General features: G+C 42.5%; 1 protein-coding gene across 1 annotated transcript in view; it reads right to left on the bottom strand.

Moving 5' to 3' along the window:
- LOC102785311 (uncharacterized) overlaps positions 1 to 10,936 on the bottom strand; it is a 61,433-nt gene extending 50,497 nt beyond the window's left edge. The window contains exons 1-2 of the mRNA XM_087851004.1: positions 10,156 to 10,936; positions 2,718 to 3,047 (exon numbers count right to left, since the gene is read on the bottom strand). Coding sequence (XP_087707130.1) covers positions 2,718 to 3,047; positions 10,156 to 10,314 — 489 coding nt within the window. The 5' untranslated portion in view covers positions 10,315 to 10,936. The remainder of the gene's footprint in view (positions 1 to 2,717; positions 3,048 to 10,155) is intronic.
- Positions 10,937 to 12,354: the final 1,418 nt, after the last annotated feature.

The following is a 12,354-nucleotide window of genomic DNA, read 5'->3' as shown; positions in this document are numbered from 1 at the left end:
GTGAGGTCTTTGACTGCCATTTCTGTAATTCTTTCATTATGAGAAACAAGTCGACCATGCTGGGAGCGATCAAAGACAAAGAAAGGGTAACAGGAAATAGTGCAGGAGCATTTCTTCAGTGCAAGAAACAAACAAAACCTTTTCAAATCCACGGGAAAATTGTGGATGACTTCTATGTGTCCTTGCCAAGACATTTTGAACAGATTCTCTTATCTCTGGTTTCACCGATAAACAAGAGTTAAATGTGAGAATAAAGTACAGTAAAGGAGTGACTAATGAGCACCCAGATGGACTAATGGATTCTTAGAAAATGGGTTGATGGGAAGAGATAAGTGCTATGCCTAATTACTGTATTTGTGTTACACTGTGATTAAACCTTTTTACTCTCCTGTCATTTTAAGAGTCACGTGACACATGAAGACCCCACTTGCTGTTTTATTCCAACAGCTGCACCTTCCCCCGAACCTCTGAAAAGGCTAACACTTGAAAGGTACTTACTTTTCGAATGTTTTTTTTTTATTTTTACCTAAACAATCAATCGCTTATGCTATTAGCAGTTACCACGACAGAGCCTCCACTGTGTTTTACAGATGCCTCACTGTTGTACTCTCCTGACCGCATCTTTAAATTTTGACAATCATTTGAAACTAAAATCTCACTCCATAAGACACTGAACCATCTTATTAGGCAAAAAAAACTATTTTAGGCTTTTCAAACTGTGTAATCTTTATTATTTTTCATGGTTTCAATAAAATAAATTGGAAAAAAATGTTTCTGGCTGCAAGTAACAAAGTTCCTAAAGATACAATTTACATTTAGAAGGTTTCTGTTATGTGTGCACACAACAATAGTTCATCCCTTAAGTTAGGCGCCCTTTTTTTGTTTGAATGACTCATAGTTGAATGTTAATCGGTTCAACAATCAAAAACATTCCTCATAAAATGGTCAGGTAGAAGGATCAGAGAAAAAGGCAGCCAATGTCTAAAGAAAAACTACTTCTCAAGACCACTGCGAAAAAAAGTTACAAGAAAAGTCTGGCTCCTGGGAAGCATAAAGAAATGAGGGTTGGCACCATAGTTTTGCATAGTGCTTTACATACATACATACAGCACATGTAAATGATATAATAGACAGAAATTTTTAAAAGAGGCTTCTGTGAGTGCACATATTTGTGGCCTTTTTAGCTTCTGGATGCTTTATTGGGGAAACAAAAATTAAATGGATAAACAGGGATAGATGGAGCACTGGAGGAGGAAGAAAGAAGTTAGATTGAATAATCAATTGACCACACTTGCCTACTGTTGTGCTAATTGCAGATTAATTGTTCTGCTCTGTAAAGAGGACCCAAGACACAAGTAGTTCAATATGAGCTGAAGAAACCTCCAGAAACTTTCTGTAACATAAGGAACAGAACGTTTTAAAGATGTGGAGGTGTGAAGTGATGGAAAAAACAGTGGAATGGAGTGAAAAGCAAACCAAACAAGTAACCAAGTTTAGGCAGACTGTGCTCACCTTCTTGGTTTAGACACACAAAGTTTCAGTTCCAGTTTATGAAGCCAGCCAACATATATCGGATATATTAAATTATGGTGACAATGTTGGTAATTGTCATTTTTACACTGACAGTTACCAACGTAATTACCACACTAATGGCCACCAGGCTAATGGCTAGTGTGGTGGCCATTAGTGTAGTGGAGATGTTGGAGGCCGTTACATTTTGACACCAGTTTAATGATAAATGGGCTGCATTCATTTCGTGCTTTTCTAGGTTTTCTTCTAGTCTTACTGATTACCCAGAGTGCTTCACCAGCTGTATTTCTCCATGATTGCATTTGGAATAAAGCTCAGAGACTGAACAGGACCTCGTATGCTGCACAGTTAAATGCAGCAGTCTGGGTTAGTCTCTGACTTGAGGCCCTTTGCTGCATCCCTTCCCCTCACTCTCCTTTCTCCACCTCACTATACTGTCTAATAAAGGTAAAAAGGCTCACAAGAATGTGGATGAATGAAATGCACACTAGTGTACTCTCCCTTGTAAACGGCAGAAAGTCGCCAAGGGCCACTACAGGATTGCAGGAAGAACTTTAAGATTAGCATATACTAAATACAAAAAATAGCCATTCTGCTGGTAAATGGCCTCATTCTATTCAAGCAGTCTTCAAGTCTAACTGAGGACTTTCTCCCAACCTTTTTCTGCGCTTTTATGTACTTTCTGTCACACTGACACGGATGCATCAGAGGCAATTTGGGGGTGATAGTCACACTCATTCTGAACCACAGCTGCATCACTCTCATTTTTAGGTTTGTGTGTTTTTGCTCATAAACCAAAGATCACAAATATCCAAAAATTTTAATCATGGGCAACAAGAATATCTGTGTCAAACACTGTCAAATATTTTCATTTCATTCTTTTAATAACCCTTTAACAGCTTAGATCAGGTCTTCTTGGGTCAGTCTGGGAGATGTAAGATGTGTGATTCACCAGGAAGATTATCTTTCTTTCATGAGCACATTAGCAAATTCTGTGTTTTCCATATTGTAATACTCTAGTAGAAGAATATGTTGTGGTTATTGTGATACAAAAGCATGTGAGTGTGAAGCTCTGAGTGTCATCGTTATTCTCCTCTAGCCTCAGTTTGAGTGCATTGTTTCCCACTTGAAGCTTAGCCTGTTCCCTTGGTAACCATACTGCTAACCATCACTGCCCCTGTACTTACCGGCCAGGCGTACTGGAAAGGAATGACAATGTGTCCATTACTCCCGTCCTCTCCTCCTCCCCCCCTGTCGTGTCCTCTGTGGTGGAACAACTGGGAGTTTCCACCCAGGATACCCGTACTGCCGGTACCAAAGGTGCAGGCTCCAGTTGGGGCGACCCGGGCCTGGTACTCCTTGAGGCAGGCCTGGAAGAAGGTGTCACACTGGTCCCTGGCAGAGCAGTGCTGTGCTCCGCTGGCCTGGAGATCACAGCATTCTCCTGTTTGCAGACGTCCATGTGGGTTCTGAAAGTGTCGGATCTGAAGCTCAAACATCCCAACCGCACAGACAGCCTGAATCCAGAGAGAGCAAAGAGGAGAGCAAATGAGAGAATTACATTAATATATTATCAAACTTGCACAGTTAAGTCCAGTCTCAACCACTGTAGTGATGGAAGATCACCAAGTAATGACAGGTGGTTTACATTTACAGGCTATTTTAGGTTGTGTAAAAATTCACGTCATTGCTGTGTCTTGCTTCAAGCTCTACTTAAAAATGTCTCATTAGGACAGGAAGGGAAAGAAGGTAATTGCAAAAGCTTTTAAGTTATAAGAGGAGTTATTTTTATCCTTTTATCTTTTATAAAAATCAAACGATGTTTAAATTACAGTTGGTGCAAAGTTAGAAACCAATTAATCTTAAAAAATGGACCACAGGCCTTTGCAGAAACATACAAGAGAAGCCTCTGATGAGCTGTAACATTAGAGACGTTATAAGAGAGAGAGGGCAATCAAAGAAACCTTCATTGAAATCTATGGGAGAACTCTGCCTCGGGAAAGATGGTGGTGCAAGTTTAGCATCCAGGGGAAAAAAAGCTCATTTCAGCTGAATGTCAGTAAACCTTTCAGATGTTAGGTTTTAGATTTTACTGCTGATTACATGCATCCAGTTTTATGTCTCAGTGATCAATGATTTACCATGCATAGCACTTCAAAATACCTGCCCAAATAAATGCACTGATGTGTCTGAAGATGGCTGCTGAATGCTGAGGTTTCTGGTTACTGAAAAACTAAGAATGTAAGTGCATGAAAATTAAGACTTCTTATCCTACAGAAAAGGATTTAACAGGATTTCACAATTATTCGTGTCTAAAAAGTGTTATGTTTTTTCTTAAAATCCTAGACTGAACCTAGACAAGTAGACAAAAACAGGTAGCCTACTTTACTGACACGTCACTGACTATCTCGTTAGCAATGACAAACAGAGATTACCTTGGACAACTAAAAATATTGTCCTTTTTTCTTGTTTAAAATATTTGTCATATACATATTTATATATACCTTAAAATTATCTTAATTGGCTTTCTACAATATTTCAGGCAACTTGCAAATAGTTTCATTGACATTATCATTGTTTGTATTGTTCTAATCAATATTTATTAAAAATTACTCTTGATTTTTGGCCATTTTGTTCACCCACGGTATTGAAAATGGTAATAAATATGAAGCATTTTCCTGGGTATGAGTCTAAAAGTTGTAATTCCATTATCATGACAGCCTTAGTGCAGACGATAGAGTGCAATATCAATTTACCCACATAATACAAAAAAGCAAATGCAAGCGTATTTCACAGAATGTCAAACTATTCCTCTAATTTATAAAGACTCACTTTAAGAGCTAGAATATTTCTGAAACTGATCAATTACCCTCACACAAATAACCAGCTTCACCAGATGCTTCTATGTCTGCCCTCCCCTTATTGCAGAATTCAATCACTTCCACTGACAGTTCAGTTGAGCAGACATTTTTTTACAGTGAGATTTTTAATGTTAAAGTTTATTATGTGATTCCAGCAGTTTATAACATAAGAAAAAGAAGTCCTTCTCCCTGTCAGTCACTTGAGCTTGATTTATGCATTTCATCCACAGTTATTTAATAGTTTAGATATTAATTTACATGATAGAGGTTGACTAACTCAAACACCATCATATAGTTAAAATAAACAATAATCAAATAAACAAAATAAACAAAAATGTGCAATGAAACTTTGAGAGACGGCTATCGTGTTTCCTCTAATGTACTGTCTCAGTGCCTCTGGGAATCAGCAGCGGCCTGCATGTCTCCTCTCCACCATCTGTTTATCAGTACGTACAAGACAGCAGCGTTCAAAAAGCAAGCAACAGAGAGAGAAAAGGGGGAAGAAGACATTATGACATGACTTTGATTCCCATAACTTTGTTTGACCTCTAGTGAAGAGAAAAACAGACGTTTCCATTTACAACCAATGTCTCCCAAAAAGTTGGAACGCTGTGTAGAATATAAATACTAGAACGTGGTAGTTTAAAAATGATTAAAAACCTATATTTGACTGAAAATAATCCAAAGACAACAAGTAAAATTATGTAACTGGGACTAAGAATAAAAGTTAGAAGGGGGGGCGACACAAAAAGAAAAGAATGAAACAGACCTGGTGGAACATTTCATAATTAGATAACAAGTAACATGACTGGGTATTAAAAGAGCAATTACGACAGGCCCGGGGTTTTAGGAGTAAAGCTTAATTTTTTTAGTATAAATAACTTCATGGGCTTAGAAACATATGTTAAGGCCCTTGAATTGGCCTTAACAAGCAGAGGGAACAAAGTAACAACATATAAATGAGATCGGAGAAACGTTGCCACCTTCGCTCAGTGAAAAATGTTGTCCTCCAAGCTGAAGAAAAGAGCGACCATCAAGTTCCTTATCAGGACAAATTTTAAAAGCCAGCATCAGTGATGACATGGGGGTGCATAAGTGCACATTAGTGAAGGTACCATTAATACGGAATATGCAGGTTTAGGAGAAACACATACAGCTGCAGATAATATCATTTTTTCTCAGCAGGTTTTCTTTTTTCTGCAAGACAGACTAAATTCAGAAAGCATTCAAGAGCATGGTTTTGTCGTAAAAGTGAGATTAAGTCACCTGCCTGAATTCCAGATCTGGTACCCAACGAAAACATTTGGCAGATTATGAAATAGAAAAATATCTCTGTCCCCATAAAAATTCAAAAAAAAAAATGATCTCAAGCGCTGGTGAGATCGCTCATTGGATTCCAAAGTCTCATCTTATAAGTTCAAGCTGAGCATTGGGCGACCGTGGCTCAGGGGGTTGGGAAGTGCATCTGTAACCGGTTCGATCTCTGGGCTCTCTGTCCTGGTCGTTGTGTCCTTGGGCAAGACACTTCCCCTACCGCCTACTGGTGTTGGCCAGAGGGGCCGATATGGCAGCCTCGCTTCTGTCAGTCTGCCCCAGGGCAGCTGTGGCTACAACTGTAACTTGCCTCCACCAGTGTGTGAATGCGAGAGTGAGTGAATAGTGGCATTGTAAAGCGCTTTGGGTGCCTTGAAAAGCGCTATATAAATCCAATCCATCATCATCATCATTTTGTCCATCGCTGTCTTGGTGCCTTTAGAAATTCAACTCAACAAGCAGGTGGTGGATCTGACTGAGAATCCAAAGGACATGCTCATACAGTAGCGATTTTTAAATCCAATGTACACCCACCCTACAGCAGACCTTGCTTTACATTCCTTTTGGACTCCATTAAGTTCATAATTTACAAAATGAACACCATGTTGCATTAAATAAGACTAAAAACTCATCAGGAAAGTGTTTTACTGAGGTTACAGATAAAGGGAGCTGATAGGCTGTTTTCTATACAACCAGGCTTCTTTTTGCACCCACAGAAGTCGCCCCCTGTTAGACATTACAAAAACTGCAGTTTTATGGCTTATCGTTTAAAACGACCGTGGTTCAGGTGGTAGGGAAGCTCATCTGTAACCGGAAGGTTGCCGATTCGATCCCCCAGCTCTCTCTGTCCTGGTCGTTGTGTCCTTGAGCAAGACACTTTACCCTACCGCCTACTGGTGTTGGCCAGAGGAGCCGATGGCGCGATATGGCAGCCCCGCTTCTGTCAGTCTGCCCCAGGGCAGCTGTGGCTACAACTGTGGTTTGCCTGCATCAGTGAGTAAATGAATAGTGGAATTGTAAAGCGCTTTGGGTGCCTAGAAAAGCGCTATATAAATGTAATCCATTTTTAAAAGTCAGAGGCTACACCCATCTTTCATATACAGTCTATGTTAACTATGTTAAAACTACAGAAACTGATGTCCTCAGTTCTCAGATTCTTACAGTGTGAAGATGAAAGAATAAATGATCATTCTGCGTCATTGCACCATGTTTTTATTTACATTTCTCACAGCGTGCCAACTTTTGGGGGAACAGGGATGTTCCCTAAATTACCGAGGGATTAAACAGCACTAGCTTTTATCTTTGGACTCGCCTTTCTTTGGCTCTTGTCTTTCTTTCTTTAGTCTTCCTGTGTGTCACCACCACTCCCTTCTTATTTCTCACTTCCCCTTCCCAGGGGGCAATGACACTGGGATCCTGCTCACACGCTTCTTCTCCCCTCCTCCTCCACTTCACTTGTTTCTCTATCTGAGAACAAGCTTTGACGCTCCTGTCACTTCTCTTTCTGCAGCCATCAGCCATTTTCTACATTGTTCCCATCCTCACTTTTATCTGCCTCCTTTTCTCTTGTCTGTGTTCCCTCCCTGTTTAGGGATGGGTTAAGAGGGGACACACACACACAAACCGCACAGCCTCTCTCACACACACTCTAGACTTAACAAGACCCCCTGAGAGTCTCAGAGCACAAGGGTCAGGTATGTGCGTGTGTGCATTTGCGTGTGTGTCTGCGTGTGTATGTGAGTGTGTGTATGTGATGCTCTCTGTGGTTTTGGCTTTATCCAACAACAGCAAACACCAAAATAAGGCCACTGTTATATCAGTTTGTCCTTAAACCCTCACTGATGAATAAATATAAATAATTCACAGTGTTTTGGCTTTCTATCTGAAACAATGAGCTGGTGACACCTCATTACAGCCGAGGATCTAAGTCGTGTATTCCCAGAGGTGTGGTGCATTCAATCATGGACAGCAATCACCGAGACCTGGAAGCTCTCATATGTCTGCTTAGCCAGAGCCAGGCCGCCCAACGCTGAGCCACAGTCTCAGTCGCCCCATTGTTACTGGGTTTTGTGTCCCTTGCCTGCACCCTGTCCCAGAGCTGAAAGGGGTGAGATGGGAGGGGTCGCAGGGTAATGGTGGTGGTGGTGGTGGTGGAGGGAGGTGGGGTGAACTTGTCTACATCAAAAGGCTTGTGGAGATACAGTGGCGCTCATCACTCTGCATCCTCCTTTCTTCCTCTCCTCCACTCGCTGCCTAAGCCATTCCCTGCATACCAGCATTTCAGCGCTCAGAGAGAGAGAGGGAGAAGGGGAAACAGAGAGAGAGTGAGCCGAGCCGAAGCTCAGCCCGTCTCTGAAACTGAGCTTCGTCAGTTTAAAGCTCTCTAAGGGGCAAAACTCACAATCCTCTGTACCTAAAGACATTCAAGCCTTGGAAAATGATCTGTTGACTTTTCTACTGTCATGGAACAAATGCTACTATTCGACGAACTCCACAGAGCTCGCTGTGAGCCATTTCAGCAAGACTTTCTTTGTACTCGAGGCCAACAAGTTTCTTCGGAAAGGCATCATTGATTTCAAGCATATTTCTGTGGCACTTTAAATGCCACTGTGAAACTGCATCAGATATTTTATGAACTGATTATTTAACGAGCCTTGCATTTTTGGCAACCCTATTCATAACAAGCAGTCTATGATTGATTCCTTTGTCTTATGAGATTGTGATATCTTTGATTTCCCAGTTACTGTCCAGACAAAATAGAGTATTTCAAGATGTATGGTGTTGTGTGAGAGGCATTTTAACTATTTGTTGATAACTGCAGTCTCTTACTGTCACAGTATTGCGTTAAGACACGGTCAGGATCTTCAATCACACTGAAATTCTGTCTGGGTGGATGCTTCAAGCATTGTGCGGATGATAAATTTCTAAGTGTTTGTTTATTTAAATGTCGAAATCCTCTTGTCGCTGATTCACTTTATGAATTGCATTTTGCTCAGCATTCAAACAGAAATGATGTGCACATAAATTTCATCCAATCTCATTTTAAAATTCAGCTTCAGTTTGAAAATGGCATTCTAATTTAGTGAAACATAAATGCCTTGCGTACTGCGGTGTGAGCGTTGCACAATAGACAACACATAAGGACCGCTGGAGTGTCAAGAAGCCTCATTTATGAACTGCAGGTTGAAACATCCCCCGTCCTCTGCATTATAAATGGGCACCAGCAGATGCAAAGGATCTTGAGTGTGTGCTTCACACTGCAGTGCAGTCGGAGAATGGAGAGAGCAGGGTGTGTTGTTCCTCAGCTGTGAAAGGGTTGCAGAGGTACAGAGAGGCACGCAGAGCTGCCTGAATGTTCAACATTCACACGCCCCGGAGTCTATGAGGCTGTGGCCCCGGGCTCCACACACACCCAGGACACAGATGCTGGATGTGAGCTCAGTGTTTAAAAAACGTGCACTCACGTGTGTGCACACATGCACGCTTCGGAGCACCCCTGGGCCTGGTCTTGCTACTGGTGAGCGCTGTCACACATCAGACACATTGTGACAAGACCAGCAGCTGCCTGAGAGCTCATGGGGGAAAAGGGGAACAATATTTTGCTTGTTTACGCTTTCATGCCCAAAAAACACTGGAATAAAATCCAGAGCTTTAATACAGCCACAAATTGTCCTCATAATGTTATAACCACCTTCTCAGAAGTATTTACGCAGTCATTAATGAACTTTGCTGTTATGCCAAAAAGAAAGCGTGCATACATGCAGCCATGCATGTATGCACGGCTGCAAAATAAGACAATCAGACCACACCTGAGAATGGTTACTAATATATGAAATGGACAAAGCAGCAACCAAAGAGCCTAAAAAGGAAGATGCTTTCACTCATTTACTGATCCGTGAATAAGGAAAATACCTTAACAGGGGTGCGGTGTGAAATTTGGGTGTTATTTATGCGCAATTAATGATCGAGGATATACCAAAGTGAATGAAAAGGGATTAAGAATCATTATTTAGCAGAAAATGATGGAATAAATCACATTCATCGACTACATGTCACTAATGTGATTGATTTGTGTTATCATGACATGTCTTTGTTTGGCAAACAGTGGCACACTGACTCTTTTTCATTCAAGAAAAAAAAAAAATGTGATTTTTACCGTCTGTCTCAAAGGCGGATTTTTGTTCTGATATTTACATCCAATGCTTCTACAATTGGATTACAGTCGTTCTCTGTTGCGTGGGATAATACACCAGCGGGCTGAAACAACAGGTGGGCACAGCGCCATGCAGGAGCAGAAAGAGGGCAGCATAAAGGGACACTGTGCGTGGACTTTATTCCTGAGTATTTTTCTCTCAGCTTTCATTTAAAAAACAGACAGAACCACAGTTGCGAGTCAGCGTGGGGCGTTTAAGTGCATGCAGCCCGAAATAGCACTTAATCGGTGGCTTACCTGCGTTTGCACCGTGAGCGCGACGAAAAAAATCACAGTCCGCGGCAGGTGGAAGTGTCCCTGGTGTCGCCCGGCTCTCATGTCTGGCTTCCCGTTGAGCTTTTCACCTCTGCTCCTCAGATTCTTCCGAGTTATCCCGTGCACCCGTGAGCTCTCCATCCCTGCATCAAGGGACTGGGGACCGTGCTGTGCGCTTTGGTGGCGGTGGTGTCCCCCCTCCTCCTACTCCTCTCTTCAAGTGTCCTCCGTCCGCCCAGCTCTACTCCTCCTCGCCGGTCTTAAACCCTGAAACTCCCGCAAAGCCACTTCATCGCTTCCAGACCGGAGAAACCATAACTCTGTCTCAGCTTGGATCTCTCCCTGCAATCAACCCACCTACACACGCTCGCGCGCACACCTGATCAACCCCTCCCTTGCTGCTGTGACCAAGGCAGGTTTCCTCTGGGAATGACACATGCACACAAACGCACGCTTCTCGCAAACACACACTCCCCTTGGTGTATTCCTCCCACCACCACCTGCCTTAAGAGGCTTTACGGGTCCAATCTGCCGGCTCACTTGACTTGAACTCACATCCCAATTAGCTGATACTCTCTCTTCATCTCCTGTCTCTCTCAAAGCTTAATCCACTCTCAGAGATAATATGGAGAGGGGACAATCGTATGAATCCTATTTCTTGATGAGTGTGAGACCAAAGCAGCGACCAAAGTTGCTTCTCCCCGGCGGAATGATTTCACTTTTGTGTTCTTGTCATTGGAGCGGCTGGCTGGTCATTTGTAAACCCGATACGAAGGCTGGCGGCCACGGAGTCACTGTGGGAAACAATGAGAGGGAGAGAGAGAGCATGAGGGTGTGTCCTGGGGCAGGGAATATCCGTCTTTCACTCCTTGTCCGGATGGTTCCCAGAGCGCACGGGGCTCTCATCCCCTTTTCTCTCTCTACACACTTTGACCAACATTCTTTTTTTTCAATACCATATTTACGTTTGAGAGTATTCTGAATGCTTTTCGCATCTCTTTTATCCTCTCCTGAGTGTTCTGTTTCCCCTCTGTCCTTTGTTGTGCCTCACTGGTTCCTCTCCTCCAGTTTCAAACCTCTGCAGTCCACGGAACACTTCAAAGCTCAGCTTGGCAGAACTGTTCTCACAGTTCTGCTCAGACCTGTGAATAGAAACGATTTGTCCTTCAAGCTTAGTTAAAACACCCGTGCTCTTGCGGATGATGTACTAAAAGTTGTTTACAAAAGACAAACAGACTTTCACGCCTGCAGGAAAGGTGTGAAGCGGCTTCTTCTGGTCAGGACGCACAGGGCAAAAGTGCTTACGCGATTCTCACCCACCTGCAGACTGATTTCTTATGGCACGTTATAATCGAACCACTTTTATGATTGAACTTGTTTCGACAGCTGCGGCTCTGAAAAGTGTTCACACACGCTGGTGCTTAATGGAGCCGCCGGGTTGCAAATACTAACCGGCTGAACGCATAAATATAAAAGAGAACTGTAGGGTGTGTAGGCATCTTTTGAATATTGGCACCGGTCACATGGCACACATATTTTCCACATTTCCTCCAGTCCTCTAGTTCTCGTCTTGTTGGACCCAAGACCTCCACACAATGCACCTTCTTTATCAGAGAAAATCTAATGAGATTCTCCCTCCTCCCCCTTCTCAATCTTAAAGTCTATCACGGGCTTGTTGCTCAAGAGCTTCCCTGACAACCGCTGGTGTTTCCGCGGCTTGGCGGTCCGCGTTGACCCCGGAGCGGAACAGAGGGCTCTTGAGGAGCAGAGGCTTGATTTGCATGGGGGAAGCAGTGACCTCGAAGCACGAGCTGAATTCTAACCAAGCATCCGGAAACACACGTGCATCACTGGGTCTGCGCAGAGGTTGCAGTGTGTGGCTCACCTGAAGAAGAAGAGTCACAAAAAAAGTAATCCTTTCACTTGCTTTCTTGGTGCCTACATAACGGATATGCAGTTAGTTGTGCATTTAGCTCCATCTAATGGTCAATACGCGTTTTATTGCGCAGGATTTGAAAAGGCAGATTTATTTATTTATTTTAACACTATTTAAACTGCCGTGAAAACATTGGCTCATTTCAAATTAGGATAAAAAACACATTTAGGAGTTATTTAATCAAAATGTAACACTAATAAATAATGCATATATATATAGATAAGTAACCTGCTTCATCGGGGCCT

The sequence above is a fragment of the Neolamprologus brichardi genome, chromosome 14 (assembly GCF_056152115.1).
Source record: "Neolamprologus brichardi isolate AB-2024 chromosome 14, ASM5615211v1, whole genome shotgun sequence".
Classification (NCBI taxonomy): Eukaryota; Metazoa; Chordata; class Actinopteri; order Cichliformes; family Cichlidae; genus Neolamprologus; species Neolamprologus brichardi.
Note: the sequence above shows the minus strand (reverse complement) of the source record. Positions and strands in the feature narration are given on the sequence as shown.